The 26,186-nt window shown below is 48.5% G+C and overlaps 2 protein-coding genes across 2 annotated transcripts in view; one reads left to right on the top strand and one right to left on the bottom strand.

The window, feature by feature from the left end:
* Positions 1–2,223, top strand: part of LOC104288269 (chromosome unknown open reading frame, human C14orf1) — a 3,384-nt gene extending 1,161 nt beyond the window's left edge. The window contains exons 3-5 of the mRNA XM_009887044.1: positions 89–179; positions 1,406–1,524; positions 1,695–2,223. Coding sequence (XP_009885346.1) covers positions 89–179; positions 1,406–1,524; positions 1,695–1,774 — 290 coding nt within the window. The 3' untranslated portion in view covers positions 1,775–2,223. The remainder of the gene's footprint in view (positions 1–88; positions 180–1,405; positions 1,525–1,694) is intronic.
* Positions 2,224–14,101: 11,878 nt separating this feature from the next.
* Positions 14,102–26,186, bottom strand: part of FLVCR2 (feline leukemia virus subgroup C cellular receptor family, member 2) — a gene marked incomplete at its 5' end in the record, with an annotated part of 33,804 nt that continues 21,719 nt past the window's right edge. Inside the window, 7 exons of the mRNA XM_009887043.1 lie at positions 14,102–14,203; positions 16,483–16,538; positions 16,967–17,078; positions 17,553–17,658; positions 18,274–18,384; positions 25,259–25,362; positions 26,148–26,186. The exon at positions 26,148–26,186 is cut by the window's right edge and continues 32 nt beyond it. Coding sequence (XP_009885345.1) covers positions 14,102–14,203; positions 16,483–16,538; positions 16,967–17,078; positions 17,553–17,658; positions 18,274–18,384; positions 25,259–25,362; positions 26,148–26,186 — 630 coding nt within the window. The remainder of the gene's footprint in view (positions 14,204–16,482; positions 16,539–16,966; positions 17,079–17,552; positions 17,659–18,273; positions 18,385–25,258; positions 25,363–26,147) is intronic.

The following is a 26,186-nucleotide window of genomic DNA, read 5'->3' as shown; positions in this document are numbered from 1 at the left end:
GCCTCCCCGGCGGGGACAGGGTGAGGGCTGGCGGGTGGCGAGAGGGGCTGTGCGCTGTCTCTATGTGTTTCTCCCTTTCCTTGCGCAGTGAACGGGCTCCAGGCTCGGACCTTCGGTGTGTGGACCCTGCTGTCATCGGTGATCCGCTGTCTCTGCGCCATCGACATCCGCAATAGGACGTATGTAAAGGAGCACCGGAGAAATCCGTCGGTTTGCTTGCTAGTCGCAACCTGAACAGCTAGCTTAGAGGGCAGCGCGGAGGAGGTGGGGAAGCAAAAGCTGTTCCTGAACTTGCTATAGAGTTGAAAGTGTTCCCCTAAAAAAGCTTAACTAGCAGTGCGGGATTTGTGTGTTAACTGCTGGTCCCATCTGCCTCTGTGGGGAGAACCTGCGCGTTTGAGTTCTGTTTCTTAGCTCAGGCAGAAATTGGTAGATCTGAGAACTTCTTAGGTCACAAATTTCTGAGGTCCAGCTTGGGAAGTGTCTTCTGATAGCGTTGCTGCTCTGTTGACATTAGGCAGTTGCTAATGCTGTGGTCTGACTGATGCTTGATACTTCTTTTCCTGACAGCTCAGCTAAAGACTGTGGCAGGTTGAGAGGGCCCTTGCAGCGGTCTTAACCCGCTGCCTTCTTACCTAAGCTCTTGTCTGGAGCAGAGGACAAGGCCTGAAGGTGCAGCTTGATGCTGTGGTGGGAGGCAGGCCTTCTGAGAGGGATTTCCAAGCAGGGTGACTCTGGGTCTACGCTAGACAAAGTCTGTGTTGCAAGTTGCTAGAATTCACTCTTTTGTCACCGCCTACCCCAGCCCCGCAGCAGAAGTCACTGTCCATCTGGCAGCGTGTCCTTGGATTACCTAGGCTTGTCTGTAGTAGGGAGCTGCAGGGACTCCGTTATTTGTTTTTAGGGGGTGGTGGCAATGCCACTTACCATGAAGCCAGTTGGTTCTTAGAAGGATTCTTTTATCTTGCATCTCTTGAACCTGCTCCCTTCCCACAGCTGTGACCCCTAGAGGGTAGCAGAGCACAGGTAGGAAGATGTGTTGGGTGATGCAGCCTGGTATCAGCCAAGTCCTGTCGCCCTAGTTCTCTGCTCATCCAGTTCTCACCCTCTTTTTGTTTGTGCACATGCTTCTCGCTTCCCTGGTGCCCTACCCTTGCTCTCCCCTCTTCACCTGCCTCCAGGGCAGATAATGCCTGTGACTTTCAATGCACCACTGAACACATTACCCTCTCAGCGATTACTCAGGGAGCTTTTGCACCTCACTAGGCAAGGGACCAAGTGCCCTCCGTGCTGCCACAGTGAGGACAGATGGGGCAGCATGCAGGTTTGCTTCTTTTCCACTCAGCCATGCTCGTGCCCATTCTATGGGCTGTATGATAACCTGCTTCTTTCTGCTCTCCAACAGCCTCTATTACATCACACTCTTCACCTTCTTTTTGGCCCTTGTTCACTTCCTCTCCGAGGTCTTCATTTACCACACTGCAGCCTTGACAATTGGAGTTATGGCACCCCTCATGGTAGCAAGTAAGTAGAGCTCTGCATTGTCCCCCCACAAACTCTCCTTGGAACTTTGAGCCCTACGTGAAAAACTCTATGGGGCTATAAGCTAAGGACAGGGAGGGGATGGTGAGAGGGGAATGCCTCATATCCTGTCCAGCATTTACTATGCAACTCATCCTGTGTCTCCATCACAGGTTTCTCTATCTTGGGGATGTTGATTGGCCTGCAGTACCTGGAGGTAGAAGCACTGTCACAAAACAAGAAGAAAAACTGAAGCTGAGGGCCCTGTGTAGGTCAGCATTGTCTCCTATCTTCACTGCCAAACTTCCACTAAAGCTCGGCTGAACTCCAGGACACCAGTCCCACTGGTGGATCAATGTTGGACTCTGTCAATCATTCCTCATTACCAAGTGGTTTTTTGTGTCCCAGAAACTTTTCAACGGATTGATGTCAAAGACCAAGTCCCAGAGGAGTTTGTGTCAAAGCTTGTGGGTGCAGTTGGTTACTGCCTCCCCAGAGGGTAGCAGGGAATAGCTCAGGCATGCCCAATGCACTAAGGACTGCTCTCCCAGTGTAACTGTGGGGAGGAGGTGTAGAGCTGCCCAGAATCTGCTGAACACTTCGGACCAGAAAGAGAGAATGTGTGCTGCCCCTGGCACTGCTGTGTAACTTGCATGCGTGTGTTCCTCAGGGGCCATTTCTAATAAATGACAGAAAACTGCAGGGTGCTATGTCTGTCTTTCTGCTACACAGCAACAAGTAGAAGATGTACAACCTCAGAGCAAACAGCAGTTTCTACTGTATGTTGCAGGAGAAATATTCTCTCTTTACAGTAAACCCACCTTTCCCTGACTCCTCCCCACAAAGTTCCAAGTCTGACTGTTCACATCACACACACATGCAAAGAGAGTTGTTGCAGCTCACGCTTCTGCAGCATAATAGTGATGGCAAACTGCATGCATCTGAGGACAAGGACCTTTGCAGTCAGCTGTAACTACAGAAGAGAGACAAAACAGGAACAGGTTGCTTAGACGTAGATGAAATAATGCCCAAAGCAGATGGGCAGTGCACAGAAGGTAGGGACAAACCAGCAAGATCTCCTAGCTGGGAAGATGGTACATGTGCATAAGAAAGAGGAAAAACACAGAAAGGAGGAAAAGAGGACAACAGTACCACTGGGCAGAAAGATGATTTCTTCAATTCTGCAAAACATTTCAGGCTATTAAAAAAGCCAGATGTAGACTGTTTCAACCATTTAATATGAACACATCAGGTTTCATTGCACACTTGAAATGTTTTTGTTTTATATAAAAACTCCTATCGAAAAGCCATTTTAGACCCCCATCCTCAATCCCAAACTATTAAAGATAGGACTTGAATTTTTTGTCAAGACTGTATAATTTCACCCAAAAAATGTTTTGTCAAAAATGGTATGTCAGAGAGGAGTATTTTTATTCATTCCACATGGTTGTGGTTTTTGTCCCCCCCAAAAAAGATATGTGTATAAGTGCATGATTTAAGGAGTATAAGGACACTTGATGTCTCCACCAGGGGAGGGATGCTGGAAAGGAAGGAGAAGGGATATAAGGATCTATGTGTTTATCTTCTAAACAGCAGCATACAAAGGGGCAGTGTCTACAAGACACAAATGCTGGTAAGAGGGCTGCTTCTCTTATTCTCTGTTATAAAAATGGGGAGCTTCCACACAGGAGCAAATCTGGATTCCCGTTATACTCAAACCCCTCTCTGTGGCTGTGAAGAGCAACACAGCCTTGGCCAGTTATCTCAACAGAACACTTCACAAAAGTTTTTATGTAATGTTGAAACATGCAAAAGGCACTTCATCATTAAGGAGGAAGACGCAGTTGTCAGCCCAGGGAGCTTTTTTGACTCACTCCTGTTGCTAGTGTAGTGCTGAGGCTAGGCTTAGGCTGTAGCTTCAACATAGGCTGTGGAACTAGTCCTTGCCTCCAGGTAAAAGGAGGCATATTGGTATCTGTCAATTACTCCTAATATATAGGAACATCGGGGCAACCTCAGTGAACTCTCAGCAGAGGTTTATCTGCAGACTGAGTGCTTTGTCTGCACCAGCCATGTAATAAAACCAGAGCCAGCAGCGGCAGAGGCACTGCTTTACGCTTGCTGGTGATGTGCTGAGGCCTCTGCCCTCCCGTGCAACACAGAGCATCACCGGTACCGAGGCAGAACACTTCCTCCTCCTGAGAGCCAGCTGAAAGCTGTTCCAGGGCCGCTCACACAGTCAGCGTGGTCCAGCTTTTGCATTTCATGTCACAGCTTGCCTGTGAGAGAAGACACAGCCATGTGCAGGGTGCTACCCTCATGTGCTCAGGGATAGCCTGGAACTATGGCTTTTCTCAGCATGTGTGCTTTTTCTTTTCCAAGCATACATGGTGGGACGGAGGGGAAGCAGTGGGTTTTCCCATCTTTTCCTCCCAAGCAGCAAAGTCTCCAAAACAGCAAGATGCAGAGGTATAACTGAAAAGAACAACTCCCTTCTTGCGTTGCTCTTTCACGCTCTCCACAAGCAGCTCACTGTGCTCCCGTCCTGAGGCTGTCCCCCCCTGTGCCATAGTGCGCATGTAACAGGCGTAGGTAGCAAAGATGGGAGGGAGGGGGGCTGCATCTCCCAGCTCCACCACCCTCTCCATTTCACAGCTTTGATTCCTCAAGGACAATGGGATCAGTGCAGGCTTCTGGCATCACTTTCTGCAAAGAGAAAAGACAGAGAAAAACAGTATCGTTAGGCTCCTGGGTGGCCAGACCCAGGCTTCAGAGACCAGCTGGCCAGAAGCTGGCTAATTAGCAGCTCCCTGCTAGTGTGCAGAAATCCCCAAAGAGGAATCACCATCCTCTGAGAGTGCAGCTGGTTCCCTCCTCCTCCTCCATACCCTTCTACTGCCCAGACAAGGGGCACTGGGGCAGCAGGGCAGAGCAAGGGTCCCATTTCCCTTAAGCTACTTGCTGTAGTCTTCAGCCCAGCATTAACTCACAGAAGCTGTACAGGCCCAGGTATCAGCCCCACAGCCAGCCCCCTGAAGACACAAGATCAGCCTCAAAGCGGTGAAACTGCAGGGCCAGTTCCCTGGGCAAGAAAAGAAACTGGGAACTCCTCTTTCATGCCATGGGGCAGCACAGTGTCTGTGCAAGCACCAAAAGAGGACCTGCATCCTCTGCACCGCAGGAGGCTCAGCACAGCAACTAGCTCCTCTCTGTCCTTACTCTGGCATGACTGAGGGCCTCTTCAACTCCCAGACAGATTGCTGGTTCTCATCTTCAAGTCTTTTCATCCCTACCCTGCATTCAGGGCTGACACCCACGGCCCCTGCTTCTTCCCTCTCCCCAGTTTGGACTTACGGCTGGGTACAGATAAGGCTTTCTTTGAAGTTCATTACTCATATCTTAAAGAGCCATAAGAAATAACAGGCAAATACACAAGTTTTTTTTCTGCATAAATCCTATGGAAGAATTAGTCTGATTACTTGAACCCTCCTACAATTTCTTCCCTTAACATGGAGGGACCTGTAGAGTCATTTCCCAGAGGAAAAGCAAGGACAACTGAGCCTGCTGCCCAGTTACCATCTTATCCTGGGCTGCATGAAACAGCCAAACAATTTCAGTTCAGCCTTCCTGTGTGAAGCTTGATGAGCTCCTCTGCTAAGCCCTTCTGGGGTGTGTTAGGATTAGACCCCCCAGGGGATTTCAGATACCTCTCCAAGTTTTGACTCTAATTACAGTCAGACACCACAGTTGTCACCAATTCAAAGACAGTGTGCAGACTTGTAAGGATAAATGTGGAGTCTCCCACAGCCTAGGCTCCAAGTTAACTCACTGTGGGGCAAGACTGACATCTGAGGCAGGAGTCAGAGGTGCACAGGAAAGATGTTCACATCCCCAGTGCAGCTCAAGAGAAGTCCAGGCAGCATGGAAGCAAGACATATGAAACAGTTTCATTTGTAAGCCTCTTACACAAACTGCAGGTGATAAAGTTTTGTAGAGGTCAGCAGCAATATCCCAAAGCAGAAGAGCGAGATCAGGAAAGCTTCAAAGAGATGCCTGGAAGCAAAAGCCAGGAAGTGCAAAGAGGGAACTCCGACCAGCAGAAGGGGTAGGAGAGTGCATGAAGTAGCGCCAGAGGCAGGACTAAAGGGAAAGCTGCATTTAGGCTTGGGAAACCCTACCAGAATGCATCATGGAAGCACACTGGCAACTCTGAACAGGCTCCCCAAGCACCCGTGGGGTCTGAACACCACTCACCTGTTGTGGAGCTACAGGAAGAGGTTTAGATCAGCCAGCCTGCAGCGCTCCACTGCCTTAGAAAAGGAAGGGTGCTCTCACAGCTGGGAGTCACAGTGCTGGAAGGGGGCATGCCCCAGGGGGCAAAGCCCATGGCTTTGGGATACAAGGAGAAGGCTGCTTGCCACACAGTAAGCACAGAAAGGCAGCAGGGAAGTCTGGGAAGCAGGGGATGGGGTACATACCGTTTGTGCCTACTATGCAAAATTCCAGTCGTTTGTTTTTTTTTGTTTTTTTTTTTTTTTACTGGCAGTATTCCACTAGAGATTAAACATGCTACAGCTTGCAAGGGGACTCCAGTAAGCTACTCAGGTTGGATGCTTGCCCTAATGCCCTAAGCCAGCCTCTAAGTCACACTGGCCTTGGGAGAAAAAGCAACATGCTTTTGAGTATTCCACTGAGATACACCAGATGCATCTTTGCATCCAGGCAAACATACAACCAGCAAAAAAAGGTACTTAGCTCTGATTGAGTCCTGGCTTATCCAGGACATGGTTTGAGAACACAGCACAGCTTCAGTCCTGTTTTAAACAAATCGCTTGCTGTGCCTGTACACCTACAGCAGGTCACTGGTCATCCAAAATCATGCACTCATCAGTGCTCAGCCCTGATTGTAGCATAACACTCCAGAAAAAAAGTTTTTATTTTTATTACAATTCAAAAACAAGGACAAAGTCTGAAACCACTTTACTCCCTACTCTCTGCTATCAAGAACAGGTTCTTTGCGCACACACACAAAAAAACCCCAATTTATCTACTACTATATAAGACAGGCCCAAAGTAGTCTGAAGTGCCCCGAACACACATTAATCAAATCTGCAAGTTTCAAAGAGGCCTAGCAAAGCCCAGTTTGAACGAGAAGACAGTCCTGCCATTTTGGAATCCTGCACTCTGTATGATAGCTGCTTTCTTAAAAACCCACACAAACTTAAAAGTATTTCCAAAGAAATGTTGCCTAAGACTTTTCTTGAGCAATTCACTCCCGAGTCAAAAAAACCCCATGGAATATCAGCAAAGATTGTTATTTCATAATGCAAAGAAACAATGCAGGAAGGTTTGCATGGATGCTGGAAACCAGAAGCAGATGAGCACAGGCTGTACACAGCATATACGTGAGTATAACGTGTATGATGAATCAACTGACACTACTATGAAACCTTAAGGCACAATGTTGGAATGGCTTCAGATATGCTTACAACAAAGGCAGCCCACGAAGAGACTCATTATCATGCAAAACAGGCATTTGATCCTGAGATCAAATCAAAGAGTCCTGAGACAGAAAGCTAACCCTTCTGGCGCTCTGGGAACTGAGGCAGATAGAATTGGGAGTATTGTTGGAACCACACTACGGCTTTATTAATAGAGGACAAGGTGTCCACAATGCCATTAGGCTAATTTAGTTCCCAGTACAAGTTCTACTAATTGCAACATCTGTTTAATTATAACCATAAGCAGAGAAGGGCATTGATAGAAGACAAACTGCTTGTGAACACAAGTCAGGTCCTGCAGGAAGAAGGGAAAACATCCTGCAGTGTGGACACAGTGGCCAAAAACTCTGACAGGTAGCTGCTCAGAGGCTGCGATTCCTGGGCAGAGAGTCAAGGCTGATGAACACTCGCTCTTGTCACTGAAGCTATGGCTTTATACATTGCTCTTCTCCTTGCAAAGTCAACAGCTCAGCCAGATTCTAGGCTTTCCATTTCATCACCAGAAACCACTACTAGGTGAAAATGGAAGATCATTCCCTCTGAGAATCAGCATGTGGGTTTTTCCCTTGTGTGTTCCTTGATACACTGGGAAATCAGGCTGTTACACAGCCCTACTCTGCACCAAAGCCACTCAACAACTGAACATCAAGCTAAAGGTTTTGACAGTTCTCCAGCAGATCATTTCTATTTCTACATCAGGAAGAATCACACCTTGTTAGGCCAATACTCTGGATGATGGACCCCCAGAGAAAACAATAACACAGCTGTCTACTTCCACGATGGGACTGCACCTCCACTGCGTCAAGACGGGGAAGACCCACTGTCATCAAAAGGACCACACAGCAAAAGGCATAGTGTTTCAGTGGGAAGTGTGAGGCCTGCACAACTCTACATCCTCTGGAAGCTCACATCTGACTCAGTGTCAGTCTTCTCCTTGCAACACCATAGAGTTTTCGTTGGAAAAGACCTTTAAGATAACCAAGTCCAACCATTAACCTAACAATGCAAAGTCCACCACTAAACCATGTCCCCAAGCACCCCATCTACCCATCTTTTAAATACCTCCAAGGATGGTGATTCAACCACTTCCCTGGGCAGTCCTTCCAGTGCTTGACAACTCTTTTGGTGAAATTTTTCCTAATATCCATCCTAAACCTCCCCTGAAATAACTTGAGGCTGTTTCCTCTTGTCCTATTGCTTGTCACTTGGGACAAGAGACCAACACCCACCTCACTACAACCTCCTTTCAGGTAGTTGTAGAGAGCCATAAGGTCTCCCCTCAGCCTCCTTTTGTCCAGGCTAAACAACCCCAGTTCCCTCTGCTGCTCCTCATAAGACTTGTTCTCTAAACCCTTCACCAGCTTCATTGCCATTCTCTGGACACCCTCCAGCACCTCAGTGTCTTTCTTATAGTGAGGGGCCCAAAACCGAACACAGGATTCAAGATGGGGCTTCACCAGTGCTGAGTATGATCACTGCCCTAGTCCCGCTGGCCACATGATTTCTGATACAAGCCAGGATGCTATTGGCCTTCTTGGCCACCTGGCCACACTGCTGGCTCATATTCAGCCAACTGTTGACCAACACTTCCAGGTCCTTTTCAACCGGGCAGCTTTCCAGCCACTCTTCGCAAGCCTGTAGCTCTGCATGGGGTTGTTGTGGCCCAAGTGTGACCTAGCACTTGGCCTTGTTGAACCTCATACCATTGGCCTTGGCCCATTGATCCAGCCTGTCCAGATCCCTCTGTGGAGCGTTCCTACCCTCAAGCAGATCAACACTTGAGCCTAACTTGGTGTCATCTGCAAAATTACTAAGGGTCCACTTGATCCCCTTGTCCAGATCATTGATAAAGATATCAAACAGAACTGGCCCTAATACTGAGCCCTGGGGAACACCACTTGTGACCAGCTGCCAACTGGATTTAACCCTATTCATAACTCTTTGGGCCTGGCCACACAGCCAGTTTTTTACTCAGCGAAGAGTACACCCATCCAAGCCATGAGCAGCCAGTTTCTCCAGGAGAATGCTGTGGGAAACAGTGTCAAAGGCTTTATTAAAGTCTAGGCAGACATCATGAATCATAGAATGGTTTAGGTTGGAAGGGACCTTAAATCACGGAATCTACTCTCTCCAGTAGCTCCCTGTCTCTCTTGAACTGGGGAGCCCAAAACTTGACACAGTATTCCAGTTGTGGACTCACCAGTGCAGAGTAGAGGAGGAGAATGATCTCCTTCAACCTACTGGCCACACTCTTCCCTATGCAGCCCAGGATTCCATTGACCTTCCTGGTGACAAGGACACATTGCTGGCTCATGGATAATTTACTATCTACCAGGACTCCCAGATCCTACTCCTCAGAACTGCTTCCCAGCAGATCCACCCCTAACCTATACTGGTGCCTAGCATTCTCCCTCCCCAGGTACAGGACCCTACACTTGCTCTTGTTGAACCTCATTAGGTTCTTCTCTGCCCAGGTCTCCAGCCTGTCCAGGTCACGCTGGATGGCAGCGCGGCCCTCTGGAGTGTCAGCCACCCCTCTCCGGTTGGGATCATCAGCAAACGTGCTGAGGATACACTCTGTCCCCTCATCCAGGTCATTGATGAATATATTGAACAAGACTGGACCAAGTATTGACCCCTAGGGGTCACCACTGGTTACAGGCCTCCAACTTGACACTGCTCCATTAATCACAACCCTCTGAGTTCTGTCACACAGCCAGCTCTCAAAGATCAATCATCTCAAAGATGATCTCTTAAAGATCATCTAGTTCCAACCCCACTGCCATAGGCAGGGACACCTTCCACTAGACCAGGTTGCTCAAAGCCCCATCCAGCTTGGCCTTGAACACTTCCAGGGAGGGGGCCTCTGCAATTTCCCTGGGCAATTTGTTCCAGTGCCTCACCACCCTCATAGTGGAAAATTTCTTCCTAATATCCATTCTAAATCTACTCTCATCCAATTTGAAACCATTACCCCTCGTCCTATCACTACATGCCCTTGTAAAAAGTCCTTCTCCAGCTTTCTTGTAGGCACCCTTAAGATAATGGAAAGTTGCTATAAGGTCCTCCTGGAGTCTTCTCTTCTCCAAGCTGAACAACCCCAACTCTCTCAGCCTGTCTTCATAGGAGAGGTGCTCCAACCCTCTGATCATCTTTGTGGCCCTCCTCTGCACTCGATCCAACAGGTCCATGCCCTTCTTATGTTGAGGGTCCCAGAGCTGGATGCAGTATTCCAGGTGGGGTCTCATGAGAGCAGAGTAGAAGGGCAGAATCACCTCCCTCGACCTGCTGGCCATGCTTCTTCTGATGCAGCTCAGGATACGGTTGGCTTTCTGGGCTGCGAGCACACATTGCCAGCTAATGTTGAGCTTGTTGTCAACCAACAGCCCAAGTCCTTCCCCTCAGGGCTGTTCTCAATCCATTCTCCACACAGCCTGTATTTGTGCATGAGATTGCCCCGGCCCACATGCAGGACCTTGCACTTGGCCTTGTTGAACTTCATGAGGTTTGCACAGGCCAACCTCTCAAGCCTGTCCAGGTCCCTCTGGATGGCATCTCTTGGGACCTGGACAAGTCCAGGCCAAGATCCACAGCCTTTCCCTCATCCACTAAGTGGGTCACCTTGTCACAGAAGGCAATCAGGTTAGTCAAGCAGGACCTGCCTTTCATAAACCCATGCTGACTGGGTCTGATTGCCTGGTTGTCTGGTATACACCACGTGATGGTGCTCAAGATGATCTGCTCCATAACCTTCCCTGGCACCAAGGTCAGACTGACAGGCCTGTAGTTCTCCCCCATCCTCCTGGCCCTTTTTGTAGATGGGCATCACTGTTGCTAACTTCCAGTCAACTGGGACCTCTCCGGTTAGCCAGGACTGCTGAAAAATTATGGAAAGTGGCTTGGTAAGCACTTCCACCAGCTCTCTCAGTACCCTTGGGTGGATCCCATCTGACCCCATAAGCTTGTGTGTGTCTAAGTGGTATAGCAGGTCACTAACCATTTCCCCTTGGATTATGCGGGGGTCAATCTGCTGCCCATCCCTGTCTTCCAGCTCAGGGAGCTGGGTACCCAGAGAACAAGTGGTATTACTATTAAAGACTGAGACAAAGAAGGCATTAAGTACCTCAGCCTTTTCCTCAGCCTTTGTCACTATGTTTCCCCCCGCATCCAACATCCAATAGAGGATGGAGATTGTCCTTAGCCCTCCTTTTGTTGCTAATGTATTGACAGAAACATTTTTACTGTCTTTTATGGCAGTAGGCAGATTAATTTCTAGTTCAGCTTTGGCCCCTCCAATTTTCTCCCTGCATAACCTCACTACATCCTTGTAGTCCTCCTGAGTTGCTTGCCCCTTCTTCCCAAGGTCATAAACTCTCCCCTTTTTTCTGAGTTCCAGCCAAAGCTTTCTGTTCAGCCAGGCTGCTCTTCCCTGCTGGCTCATCTTTCAGCATGTAGGGATGGCCTGATCCTGTGCCTTTAAGATTCCCTTCCAGCCTTCCTGGACTCCTTTGTGCTTCAGGACTGCCTCCCAGGGGACTCAGGCTCTTAGGCTAAAGACCGCCACCCAGAAGTCCAAGGTGGCAGTTCTGCTGACCCCCCTCCTTACTTCTCCAAGAATCAAAAACTGTATCATTTCGTGATTGCTATGCTCAAGATGGCCTTCAACCATCACATCACCCACAAGTCCTTCTCAGTTTGCATACAACAGGTCCAGCAGGGCACCTTCCTTAGTTGGCCCCCTCACCAGCTGTGCCAGGAAGTTATCTTCCACACACTCCAAGAACTTCCTGGACTGTTTCCTCTCCGCTGTATTGTATTTCCAGCAGACATCTGGTAAGTTGAAGTCTTCCACTAGAACAAGGGCTAGCAATTGTGAGATTTCTCCCCGCTGCTTATAGAATATTTTGTCTGTCTCTTCGTGCTGGTTGGTTGGGTGGTCTATAACAGACTCCCACCATGGTATCTGCCTTGTTGGCCTTCCCCCGATTCTAACCCATAAACACTCAACCTTATCATCACCATCATTAAGCTCTAGATAGTCAAAATGCTCCCTTACATACAGGGCTACCTCACCACCTCTCCTTCTTCGCCTGTCCCTTCTGAAGAGTCTATAGTTATCCATGGCAGCACTCCAGTTGTGCTAGTCATCCCACCATGTTTCCATAATGGCAACTATGTAACAGTTTTCCTGCTGCGTAATGGCTTCCAGCTCCTCCTGTTTGTTGCCCATGCTGCATGCATTGGTGTAGATGCAGTTCACTTGGGCTACTGATCCCACCACCTTTTGGGGGGAAGAGGCCCTAGTTCCTACATGACTGTTCTCAGGCGCTTCTGTCATTTCTAACATATGAATAACCCTTGCGTCTTTGCTGCTACATGGATCTCCATCCCCTACCTCCACTGAGAGGCAGACCAAAGGACTTTGCTAGCCTACCGTCCCTCAAACATTGGCGTGCTGCCCCCAGGTTTAACTCTAGCGAGCCTGGTTTTATCCCTTTCCCACTTCAAATCTGGTTTAAAGCTCTTTCAATGAGGCCTGCTAACTCCTGCACAAAGATCCTTTTCCCGCTTTGAGATGGATGTACCTTGTCTGTCACCAGCAGGCCTGGTGTTGTGTAAACTGACTCATGATCAAAAAACCCCAAATTCTGCCAGTGACACCAGGCTCAGAGCCAGGTATTGATCTGCTGGCTCTTCCTGTTTCTTCTCTCATCATACCCTGCAACGGGAAGGATCGATGAGAACACTACTCGTGCTCCTGATCCCTTAACCAGTTATCCCAAGGCCTTGAAGTATGTCGATTGCCCTCAGACTTCTTGTTGCAACTTCATCGCTGCATTATCAATCGTGGATAATAATCTGAGGGCCGTACCAGGGTAGTAGGCTTTCTCTTCACATCTTTAACCCAGGCCCCAGGGAGGCAGCAGACTTCCCTACGAAGTAGGTCCGGTCTGCATGTTGGGCCTTCTGTTCCCTTCAGAAGGGAGTCTCCTATGACAATGACCAGTCTTTTTTTCTTTACGGAAGCAGTTTTGACACAGGGCATATACAGGACCATCCCTGAGCCTTGCAGTGTCTGTTTTGCAACTGGGATGTCAGTGGTAACACTGGCAATTGTACCAAGCTAGGTCTGCTAACAAAGGCAATGGCATAAGCTTCAGCCATCAAAAAAGCAGGCTCATGCAGCTACAGCTTCTCAACTACTTGGTCCCAAATCCAACACCACACATGCACCCTGCTAAAACTGTCACAGACTGAAGCACGGAGACAGCTTCAGCAGCACGCAGCCTGGAGTCAAACCTTTCGCTGCCCATAGGACTCTTCCTCATGCTTGCATCTTCAAGTGCGAGGAAGCTTCACACTCCCTGTAGCACATGCTCTAGTCTTAGCAGGATTAAGGCTGTTTTTCCCAATGGATTCACTCTGCTTTTGCCTGTTAGTCCTGTTGGCTGTGGCACTAAGTGATACACGCACTCCATGAACACTTTTAAAAGCAAAGGGTAGCGTGGTTAACTTGGCAGATCAGCCAGTCAGTGCGAAGCAGAGGACAGTGAGTAACAAAGTGCTACACCCCAAGCAACAGCTGAGAAAATGCCAAGTGCCATTCAGATTCACAGATCAGCAAGCACAGAGCTTTACAATTTTCAAGCGTTCCTCTACCAAAAGGCACCAACCCAATGACTCTGTTATTGCTAGATGTTTTTAAACTTCCTTCTTGAAGTTGGCCGTGCGCCCTGGCTGTGATCAAAGCCAACTCTTCTACAGGGTTCCTGGTATCACTTCCAGCCAAGAAAATAGACTGTAAAAGTAATGTCAGAGAAGAGTCTCCAAACACCTGCACCTCCTGTCCCCGATAACTTACTGACAATTCAGTTCTCCATCTGCTCCAGCATCAGGCTTTGCCTCGCTGCACCTAGTTGAATCCCTATGCCCCTACCTGACGTGAGTCTCAGTGGGTACCCAAGAAGGCCAGAAAGATTCTCAGTACTTTACGGCCATTGCTGTCACCCCAGAAGTGCCATTGGTTTGGTGCCTGTGCCACCCATGAGCGTTTAGAGAAGCAGATTAGTGTCATTCTCCTACCTTTGTGTATGAGCTAGTGAGCAGGAATGGGAATTGATGGGGTTAGGGTTACAAGATACAGTCCCGTAATCCGTGATTTGACTGCTGCCTTGGAGTCTCTGTAACAACAGCCACAAGTCACCATCCCAGAAAAGGTGGAGGCAAGTAGGGAGGGAAATGAAAGACGGGGAAAATAAAAAAGATGAACAGGCAAAGGAAGAAACCAGTAAAATCACCCAAGCATGCATAAGGCAGCTGCGCCATGTAAAAAAGCTCCAGTACCTGACTCCGTCAGAGCTCTCCACAAAGGCGCCACACAATTCCTAAGCCCAGCTGGCTGCTCCCCTGACTGAGGCATCCATATTAGTTCAGAACACCAGGTTCAGCCCACCTTCAGCTGGTCAAGCACCTGGGGTTGTTTGTTAAGCTTGAGAAGTATCGAGGTGAGCTCAGCCATGTGGAAGCCACATTTGGGGGTGTGGTTGGGCGTCCATCATGACTTCCTCAGAGCATGACTCCTCAGGGGGAAGGAGCTGCCAGTGAAGTTTTTGACTGACACCTGTTACCTCACACAAATCCCTCTGGTTCTTACTGCAGTCAGTTCTGGAGGCTTTTAGGATTATAGAAGTGACATCTGTACCACCTTTGCTCTGGCCTCAATGCTCTCCCTCCTCCAGCAGCAAGCTCTTACAATTCTATTTATACTAAAAAGATTTCTACTAAAAATGGCTTAAGCAAAAGCATACAATTCATCTGGTGAGAGAAGTGTCTGACAAAGGGAAAGGACCTTACTACTACTAGGCATCATGTTCGCTGCCAAAGGACCTTGATATTTCTTGGACCTTCCACATGTGTGTTATGAATTAACTCACAGTTCCACCAGCACCTCTCATTACAACCCTGCTGCCTCAGGGCTTGTGGAGGATGGTTTGGCCTTACAATTCATCTTCTGTCTTTGACTTCAGCACTGTTAATCGAGGGATACAAGCAGCCTGGTGTATATCAAAACAGGCTGGTCTTTACCCCAGCTCAGCTTAGCTAAGTGTGTTACAGTTAGCCCCATTCATGACAGGATTCTGGCAGAGCAGTTGTCTTCTAGCTTGTTTCCGTAGACCATGATGGTCACCACTGCTAAAATCAGCCAAAGTTTTAAGCCTCAGAGCAGAAAAAAAGCAGTAATTCTTTTTAAGTTATGACAGTCGGGTGGGGACTCCTTTACCCAAACCAGATAAATTGTACAGCCCTTTTCCCCGACATGTAGTCTAGAATTATATGTGCAAGAACTACTTAAGACAGCATAAATTCCCTTTACTTATCCTACCCTCTGCATTTGTGCTCAGCTAGTTCAGTAAAAACAAATAAAAAAATAACAATAAAATAAAAATGAAAAATCATATATTTTGTAATTGAAAATCCACCTTCCTGAGCAGAGCAGCCAGTCGGAGCAGAGCTGCTTCTTGGACCTTCTGGTCTCTCTCCAGATCGGACTGGTTAGGTTATCTAGAGGAAGGCAGCACTGTCTTCTGAAAAAAGCTGACTTGAGACAGCAGAGACCTGAGCTTATGCACTTTGCTAGTCATGGTCGCTGATGGCTTCATGAACGTTGAGTGGACATCTCTGCTAACGTCCTAGAAAAGGAGCCCAGAGCAGTAAGGAAAAGAGTGTCAAACAACCACCAGTCCCCTTCCTTTCTCTGCAGGGAGAGCTTTTAAGAGTATCCACTGCAATTAGTTCACCAGAGGTCTCCTCACACATGTAAACAGTTGCATTTATTGCGCAGCACGCCGCAGGGACATCATACCCTGAGCTTTGGTGCACATATATGAACTAGCCTTTTCTGCAGCACTGTGCAAAGTGTGGGGAGCCAGGCTGCTCGAGCCCTCACTTGTGCTTTGCCACCTAGCTTCCTCCAGTCCCATACATTGAACCCCCTTTGGCAGCTGAGGACAGGTAATAAGAGGAATAACCTGCCTTCCTAGGGGCCTGGAATAATAGTTACCCAGCTCTAAATAAGGGCAGAGCACTGGAGGTCTCAGTGCATTGTCAGGGGAGACAAGCAAGCACAGTGCTGCCCTACATCTATCCCTAGCCAATACGGAGATGTGTGAAGCCCTGCAGACTCCCAGAGGACCAGAGCCTACAGATTCTGCGTGACATTAACAGTAAGCAAACAGAGGCCACAGCAGCTGGCAGGGCTGGGATTACAGCCACCTGTCTGAAAATGCCAAAAAGGAGCTTCCCCATAGGCTGAGCAAGAAGCTGTGGGATAAGAGAAGAGAATCGCAGCTGCTATCATAACTCAGAAAAGGCCAGCCCCAGTCCTAGAAAGGACAGAGGTTGGGTGCTGTCCTGAGCTAATAGCAGGGGCACAGCAGGGATTGACGGGGGGTTTACTCACTGTCTGTTCATTATCCAAATAGGCCTGCTGTCTTCGGAGATCAGCCTTAATGAATGCTGGGACAGAGGGAGGAAGAGAGATGTGAAGGCAGTTAAGTCACCATGCAGAGCCCAACTTAATTTCCCCAGGACTCAAAGGGGCAGCAGAGGCCCCCGAGGAGAGAGGAATGTGTTACGGTGAGCAAGAAAAAACACTCTCCCGGATAGGGCAGAGAGCACTTCTGAAACAGGCAGGATAGAGACTCCTTATTGCAGCACGTAGAAGGTGCATCTTTGAGATCCCCGCCAGCAGCCAGGGCCAGAAGCCTTGGATCTTCTTTATAATACAGACCAGCTGCTTCAAGAAGCACAGCAGCATTCCTATGGGACTGCTGTGTGAGACCTGCACCTTCCTGCAGGCACCACTACACACAAAAGCCCTTCAATTCATATGCCAAGCCCAAGGGGAAGAGTCACAACAGAGGAACACTGAAAAATTTGATTACCTGTCATAACAGTCCCCAGGAACAGGAAGGAACAAAGAAAGAGGTTTCCTGCTTTTGTCCCAAAGTGATCCATGATTTTCCCTTGGCCGATGGTGAAGGCAATACCAAAAATCTGAAAACAAAGGCAGCGTCAAGCTGTACTGTTACCACAAAGCAGCCTAAACAGCTTCCCAGCTTTACCAAAGTATCAGAGCATACGGGCCAGCCAAGCTGTTGGCCTAGTGAGGCTAAAGTTTGATTATAAACACATCCAGAGGCACCTCCTTGCAGGTGATGGGAAGAGAGGTGACCCTTAAGGCTGGAATCCCATCTCTCACTGGAGAAGATCCAGGTCCTAGGCTGTTAGGAGCAATGTTGGAAAAGGCAAGGATGACTGGCATCCTGATGGATTTTCCAAAGCGGAAACAGAATGGGTGCCACTAGAGAAATACCGTGAGGAACATCATTCAAAGAGCCATGTCCCAGGGCACTTAGATTTGCGGTACATTACAATAACCATGGACAAGAAATAGGAGTCAAGGCTGGGAACTACAATTTAATCTCTCTGCCTATAAAGAGGCAAGCAAAGGGAAAACAGCACACCTACCTGTGCTGAGACATTAAGGAGCCCTGATGATGTTCCTTCTGATTCTGGGTATGTCAACTCTGCAGCAAACTCAAAGCCCAGAGGAAGGTATCCTGTCATGAAAAACCTGTAAAGAAACACACAGAAATGAAGACTCAGCAACTGCCAGAAGGAAGACTGAAGAGGCACAGTGTAGCCCATATCCCTTTTGGAATGCTTCACTGTATGTTTCCCCTACCATCATCACAGCCCATGCAGCCGTCTGACTCCCTCACCATGGCACAGGTCTTCCTTCTAGCTAGAAATAACTGTCCACAGCCTCAAGACACAGGCCAGCAGGGAACTGCTGGTTTCTACAAGAACAAGGCATTAAAAGCAACATCTTCCACAAGTAACTCTAAAAGACATCATCCCATACATGGTCAAACAGCCACCCAGGCCCACGTGCTTTCCATTCCTGCCCACTGGTCATCTACAGGGCTGTGGTACCACTTGCTTCCCAAATGCTTTCACTTGATTACCTGGAACATTTAAGGCAGCTGCAGCTGAGCAGGGCCACACTAATGTCCCTGACTCTAATGAAACACATACAAGAGAAAGATGGGATGTGTGTCCTTAAACCACGCAGGAGCCATACACAGGCTATGGCTCTTCCCAATCCCTCCTGCGCCATGAGCTCTGCCTCCCTGCTCATCCCCTAGCAGCTCACGTGTAGAGGAAGGCAGCTTGCACATGAACTTACCCCAGCATGCCTGCAGTCAGAAAGACTACCCAAAGGTAGCCTAGGCTCAGAGTGAAGGTGTAGGCTATCATTCCCACCAGAGACATGATATAGACGACTAGTGTTGTCTGTCTGCAAAGAAAAGCAGAGCCGGGGTTTTATTTAATCCAGTCCTCCTATTCTTTTTGCCCACAGATCTTGGTATAGTTTGCAGCATATGGATTAAAAAAAACATATTTTAAAAAGTTGCACAGCTCTCTGACACCCTTACCCCAGACAGAGGAACTGGACCGACAGAGAGCACAGAAGTGCCTGCACACACAGCAGGGCAGCAGGAGAAGCAAGAACGGGACCTACGAGTTTTCACATCCCTATCTCATGACCAGGGCCTTTGCTCCCTGTGGGGTCAGAGCATCACATCTATAAGGAGGCACCTATGAGGCAGCCAAGAAGGTCAGATCCTACTACGGGCTGGCAGGTCCCTGGTCATGTACTGTACATGTCTTCTGAGGGGGAGAAAAAGAGCCAAATAAAGAGATTGTTAACCTTTCTTGGGCACTCTCTGTACTATAACCAGTTGGATACAGAATCACAGAATGGTCAGGGTTGGAAGGGACCTCTGAAGATCATCTAGTCCAAGCCTCCTGCCAGAGCAGGTTAACCTACAGCAGGTTGCACAGGATAGACACGCTTACTTATAAGCAGGAGCCAAAGGGGTGAGCATTCCCAAGCAAGAAATCAAAGGAAGGATGTGACAACACTGCTATATAGTGTTATGGGCCTGTATTTTTCAGTGCCATCCATTCATTGCTGCTCCTTTCTGTGTTTAAACTGCCTACTGTACTTGGAGAGGTGACATGCAAGCCAGGTTGCCCTCACAGGCTCACCCTCAAGCCATGCGAGCGTTTAGCAGGGCTAGTGCCAGTTCCACGGCCAACAGCAGCTGAGCCATGAGCTCTCGTCTCTGGGCAGAGAGGACAAAGAGATCCTGTGCCCAGGAAGCATGCCAGGTAGATCCTGCCCACGCCAAGGAATGTCAGTGGGCTCAGTACACACGCAACAGTCCAGGCCAGCTTTACCAGAACTGAAACATTAGCAACTGTCATCCCTGACTAGACACCAAAGAAACCCTTCCCACATCCAAAAAAACAAGGCTCTTTCTAGTACAGTAGGTAGCAAGCACCCTTCAAAGGGAGGGGAGGGAGGGAACTACTTGTGTACTTTCTACCAAATTTTAGTCTTAATCCAGTAAAGAATGTGTTTGGTATCAGTTCCTAGAATTCTACTAAAGGAATAGAATTCTACTATTTTCACTTTTTTTTTTTCCTTTGTAATGCAAATGACCACCATCAAAAATCCAACCCCAAATGGGCAGCCAGTATTATATTGTGTAATAAAATATTTCCGGTACACTGAATTACTACAGATATAACCAGAATTTTCCAGCTGAGGTTCTGTCCTCCCTCACTGCTGCAATGACTGAAGTCAGTGAGGTTCATGCTCATATGTCAATTCTCATCCAAATACAGGCTTGAGAAGCTAATTTCAGACTTCAACTATTGATCCATGCTTACAAAGGTTCACCAGACACATTTAATGTACTGAGAGGCTAAACGACATTTTTCTGTGACAAGTAATTTTGTTTTTTATCAAAGGGGTAGGCAGATCCCTCAACCTCCAATGCTGTATCATTTCTAGAATGTCTTCTTTCCAATGCTTTCATGGAGGAAAAAAGTAATCTGTGAAGGCACCATAAAGGGGCTGCTGACTTCTACTATAACCCATTACAGAGAGCTGCTACGTGGCTGGCACACAGCCTGGAGGCTGCAGAAAGAGAAGAGCTGAAAGACTGTCAGAGGAGTTAGAAAGCAGTCCCAGAAAGCAAAAGAGAAGCAGGTAAAAGCCTTTTTCTACTTAATACAGGTTTCTTAGATATATCCCATGAGTTTTTATGCATCCCATCCCAGGAAAAGTGCTGATTAGGAAAAGGGCTCAAGGCTAGAATTACAGCTCCCTGGGCTACATGACCAAGTTTGAACTGTGTGTTCCTTCAACAGGAGAGGAAGGTTTGGAGACAGGACTCTCCAAACTACAGAGCAGTCAATGCTAAAATAAAGCACAGGCCTCCAAGAGGTGGCTGTGGCCCTAAGGAGCTTAGTCTCTGCCAGCAGAAAACACTTGGCACATGTTTTTTTTTTAATTGTAATTTTCTCCCCACAGCCAGTTTTGGACTCAGTGCAGAGCTCTTAGGATAGTCCCACAAAATCTCACTCAGTTTCCTAGGCTTATGGTTCACGTATTCTAAGAAGTTTGTATCTGATTCACTCTCTCATGACAGTTGCCAACAGTTGGACTTTGCCCCTCATCTCCGGGCAAAGGGGATGAGTGAGATAGTGACCACATGCGGTCAAGACTTTTTTCACATTGATGTTATGTCATTAGTCAAGATGCAAGAAAGAAGCTCCCAGAACATGCAGCCCCCCACACTGAGAACTAGAGCAGGCAGGCTCACAGGAGCAGGCAGGTCTTGAGGGTGTTCTCCATTGGAACTGCAGAACTAAGTGGGGGACAAAGTGGAGAAAACTGTTTGATCTTGCCATGGGTACCTCATCTACTGCACATTAGCTGGCTCTAGGAGACTATAAGCTTTCCTCACGGACCTCCCTGAATCATCAGGCTCCAGCAGGAAAAAAAAAAAGAATCAATGGACCCTCGTGAAAGAACAAGACCACAGGCTTGAGTGCTGTGGAAATCACACACCAGGAGGTGCCCTGGAGCCATGCAAGGCGATGACTGCCCACTCACCGCAGTCCCTAACTGGGACTTGAACAGACAGCCCTGACTGCAACTCCTGCTGCAGGAAATAGCCTCAAGCACACAAGCAAACTTCTGCTAAACCAGATTTCAGGAAGACCCTGCTCCCCTGAGCATACCACTGATGACAAAAAAGGAGATTTAGTGTCCAGCAGTCCAGGCCAGACCCAAAATTTGAAAAGGGTTTAACTGACACACTGGTAGACACTGGTGCACAGGGAAACAAAGAAACCCTGGGGAAAGGCACCAAGGCAGGGTGTTTCTCAGGAAGTGGCCTTTGTCACCATGTTCACTAGAGGACAAGAAGAATGCTCTGTTGCCCTAGGAGTGCCAGGGCATGGAAGAATGCCCAGTTTTGCTTGATAAGCCTCTTATCATAGCCATAAACATCTTATGGGAGAGATAAAAACACAAAGGAGGAGAAGCAGATTCACAGAGGACATTCACACAGCGTTTTGATGGTTTAAGCAACCTGTTCCCATGACGGCCCTACAGGGACTGATCATTATTGTCTGGAACAGGTACCACCAGTTTCCTTAACAGGCTGACTAGTGCAGTGAGTGCAGGCTGGAAGTTACGCATCCTGCCACATCACCTTAGGACAACTGGGGTTAACCTGCCTCTGTGTTCTGGGCTGTGGGAAGGGAGCCCAGCCCACCAACGTGGAAGCAGTGCTACGAAGGCACCAGCTGCCAAGTCTCTGTGGCAGAGCCAGAGGGAGATATGTGGAGGAGTTGACATGCTTGTCACTTAGGTGAACCTAAGCTGCCCTGACATCCATCCGCCCTCCCAGCCACGTTCCCTACCCTTCTGAAGAGGCAGATTAAAGAGCGCACACAAGGGAATGTGAGAAAAAAAAGAGACCTCAGGGAAAAAAGCCAGCCAGGGCTGGCACCAGCAGGGAACAGGACCGAGACGGAGAGGACAACTCCTGCTGTTCAGCCAACTCCAGAGGAAGCCCTAGAGTATGGCTTTGGTGAGCACCCAGCATCCAGCCAGGGTCAACCCAACACAAACGGGCACGGCCCAACCCAGCCCAGCAGTGTCTCACAAGGTCACTTGGATGAGGAAAACCAAAGGGACAGGACCAGACTCACAGGTGATTGGAGCTGCGAAAACACTAGAGTCAAGCAACATCTGAAGCAACAAACGGGCAGGGGGAGGCCACAGCCACATACATGCCACAGCTTCAGCTGCTCACTGGGATGTTGTGTGCAGCTCCAGAGCGCTCTGCTGTACGGACTGGGATGACAGATGGCCTCCACAGACTCTTCCATGAAGATGCCACATTCCAGACTGTGCAAGACAATGAATGGAGAGGCCTGGTCCCTATACTCCCAGAAGGATCTCACTGCTGAAGACAGTGAGGTGTCAGATGCTGGAGAAGGGAAGGATTGAAGAGGGCTGGTTTGGTTTTCACGGCCCCCTCATCCTTCTGCTTTCAGTTTTATACCACTTTCTTCCTGTATGAAGGTCACAAAAAAGGACAGCCTTGGTAAATTATTTACATAAGACATATGGCAGGACAGGGTGAAGGCATATCCACTACACAAGGACTAACCCGGAAAAGGGTTACAACAAGAAGATCCAAACTTCAGGCCAGGCTAAGCTGAAAGAGCACTCAGCTTTCAGTGGAAGGGACCCAAGTGCCCTATTCTCCAATATCCAAGTCTTTCCTCCCTCCCACAAATTTTAACACACTTTGGGCCTGTACAAACCCGTTTAACACTCCACTTGGGGTCTTCTGCCTAGTCAATGGAGATAGATGGATATTTCTGACATCTTGCCTTACAGAGATGCAGCGATGACAGCAGAGCGCACTGTCTGGAATCAGCTGGACCTGAGACCATGTGAACACTGCCATTAAAAGCAATGCGTGGCCAAAGAGAAGCGCTGATCAATCTAGTCCCCAAACCCCTGATTCTGAGCCAGGCTCCCCTACAAATACCAATACACCCAGGAGTCTCCAGGTGTCACAACCCCATCTCTCCTCTGAGCCAGGGACCCGAGGGATGTACATGGAGTGCCATTTAGCTTGATGTCAAAATGTGTCCTTTCGACGTGGTGGGCTGTTCTCAACAAGCCACCAGAAGAAGGCCCAGTTCTGGGATTGCTTGCTCATCACAACATAACTCACGTATTTGTATGGGCCAAATCTGTGCCTGCTAATTCCAAAAATAAGAATAGCACAGGGGCTGCTGCAGGGACTTGCCTGCCAAATAAAAGCAAGAATGCAAGGCCATTTGGTGCCTGAGCATGACAGATGGGGAAAGCCTGACTTAGCACAGCTTTACCCTTTCAAGGAACTGCTGATGGGACAGTAAAGATCAAACACGCATGTAGAGCTCTGCAATTCCTTCTGTTATTAACCTCCCCCTGCTCCCCTCAATCACAGCTGGATCCCATTCATTTGCTTCCCTCTCTCTCCCCCTAAAAAAAGGGCTTCATGTCTTTCCTTCCTGATTTTCATGTGCTTACCATTTCATTCCTGACACTATCTGAGCAGCAGAGGGAAGGGGGAGGGTACCTACCTAGAACATCTGGCATCTTGACAGTTTTTTTTAAATAGACTTTTAAATGGGGCTAAATAAAGACTCTGTAGCACTCAAAAATTCTGCTAGTTCCACAGAAATCCACTTTGTGGGCTGCAATTGAGAACAAATTCTTAGCAGTGTTTTTCCTCACCTAAGGCTAAATCTATCCCCAGATAGTCCCTGGGGTCTGTAGGATAAATTCCATGAGTGGTACAGCCATATTTTTCTGCACTCTCAGCCAGCTCTGCCCACTTATATGGCCCCCCTCCAAGCAAGAAGGGGCTGTGGAACAAATCCAGGATTTCTTCCCCTCCTCCCATTCTGCCAAATGTCAAGTCCCAGGTCTGCCTGGTGAGCCACAAAGCTCTTCAGCATTCGTGCTGAGACCTAGCTCCACTTAAGGAGAATCAGGAAGACCATCTGCCCTAGCAGTGCCAGTTGAGGCTACCTTACCCCTAGCCCCAGGCTGGAAAGAGGCACAAGTTACATTGCACAGTTAGCTACGGCACTTCATAACAGCTGTGTTTGTATCTCCCAGGGCTGCCAAATGAGAACTACTCAGTGGCACACAATGATCTAGAAACACCACCAACCTGCCAGTCTCTATATTAGTCATGTGCTCCTCTTCCCCAGCACCCCCAGGAGCCCTCAGCTACCATTCTTTCTTGTTAGAGAAGCCCATTTCCTCTCCATTTTTGACCCCTGTACTTGACAGTTAGGGCCAGAGGCCACTTCAGAAGCTGCAAGCCCACAGCTAGCCAGATTCATCTAAGCTGCCCACAATGAGAACCTGCTTTTTCCGGCCCAAGATACCAGGTAGAATAATGGCAGTGGGACTCCCCTAGGTGAAAAGCTGCTGCAAGGAAAAGAACTCTGAAATTGCCATCAGCTCATCACCAGCACATCACCAGTAAAACCCCCTCTCACCCAACCTGACCAGACAACAGGTTATAGCACAGTTCTCAAAGCCAGTGGAGAAACGGAAAAGCTGATTACACAGACCCCAACATAAGACAGGAGAGGCACTCTCCATCCCCCAGGACACCCTACAGAGGTCTGTCAGTGAGATCTGAGCTCCTGAGGACTCAGAGCTGCAGGACACCCAAAGACTCTTAGCTGTCGCTTTGCAGATAGCAGGGTATGCTGGTCAGATTTGCCTTCCCAACCCACCAGGCAGCAAATCCAGAATCATCCACCCACAACCCCAATACCCCTTATGCCTGCCCTAAATACAGCAACATGCCCTCACACAACGCCTTTGGGCACTGGATTCAATGTGCCTTTCATTAAGCCAGACAAAGATTCACAGAAGCTGGTTTGTACAGGCTGAGAAATAGTCTGTTACAGTCTTGATTCTGCTTGTGCCAAGAACTCTCTCATCCCTGACAAAGCAGCTGCTAGGCCATCTCATCTTCTCCCTGTGCCTCCCTAGGGGCCACTAGAACCAGACCTTGTATGGGCCCAGTGCAGACTGACACACAGCTCCAAACTTCACTTTAGACTAACTGGATTTTGAAGAACATTATTTTTTTTCCTACAACAACCCTCCCAATGATTCAGTCCTTGGACTGCCTAGTTGCAACTGCACAGGGTTACTCCTTGCACAGTGTGGGGAAGAGCACAGTCACTAGAGGCATAGAGGCAAACAAGGGACTTACTTGTAGGTTTTGGTTCTGTCCAACCAGATGCCGGAGATCAAAGCCCCAACCATCCCCGACAGTACAATGGTGAGTCCAATCCTGCCAGCATTCACCTCCTCCCCCTGTGGTGAGACACACACACACACTCACGCAAATGCAGGAGCTAAGTCATAGTCAACAAGAAGCAAAGTGCAGAGAACCCAGAGAGGAAGAGACACCAAAGTTGGTGTCCCATACATGTCTTCTGCTGGTAACACACTAACCAGAACTAGCCTTTGCAAGAACACTTTTGGGCCCACTATGAGCCAAGGCAGTGCCCTGTTCTGGCCCACGAAGAAAAGTAGTTTCGCACTTCTGTCTGAGCCAGCCCAGATAAAAAGGTGAACGCTCATCAGTGTGAACAGCCACTCCCTGAGGAGCCAGCATAAACCCCATGAAGCTTGCTGTCTAGCGTTAGGATTTGGGCCAGATCGACCAGGAAATATTGGGACCTCCTATAAGGCAGCACAGAAAGGAACTCTCTGGCACACAGCCCCAGCAGTAAGCTCTACAGTAGCTCGGCTACTGAGGCATCCCACCCTTCTGCCACCAGAGCCTGAGTGTGGGCAGCCTCCTGGTACAGACGTCCTGGTAGAAATCACTGTCAGAACAGGGTGGAAGCAATCGCTGGAAGAATTTCTCAGAAGAAAATGCTGTCATTTAGGGTGTAAAGGAGCTGTCTTTGCTAGAGCTCACCAGCTTTTGCATGGGGTGGGGTAAAGAACTAAAGGAAGCCCTGCCAGCTAGCCAACTTGTGCCAGAGCCAGCCAGGAGTGCTGTGGCATTGCACTTCTCACAGACTCTCCTTTGGCAGCCAGCGCTGGACAACAGCAAGCGTCAGAGGGCCATGAGGGTTGGATGCACTTACTGGGTAGTGATGGATCACCATGCGGGTCAGCCGAGAGGA

This window comes from Charadrius vociferus, unplaced genomic scaffold, assembly GCF_000708025.1.
Source record: "Charadrius vociferus isolate BGI_N301 unplaced genomic scaffold, ASM70802v2 scaffold14, whole genome shotgun sequence".
NCBI classification, from domain to species: Eukaryota; Metazoa; Chordata; class Aves; order Charadriiformes; family Charadriidae; genus Charadrius; species Charadrius vociferus.
Note: the sequence above shows the minus strand (reverse complement) of the source record. Positions and strands in the feature narration are given on the sequence as shown.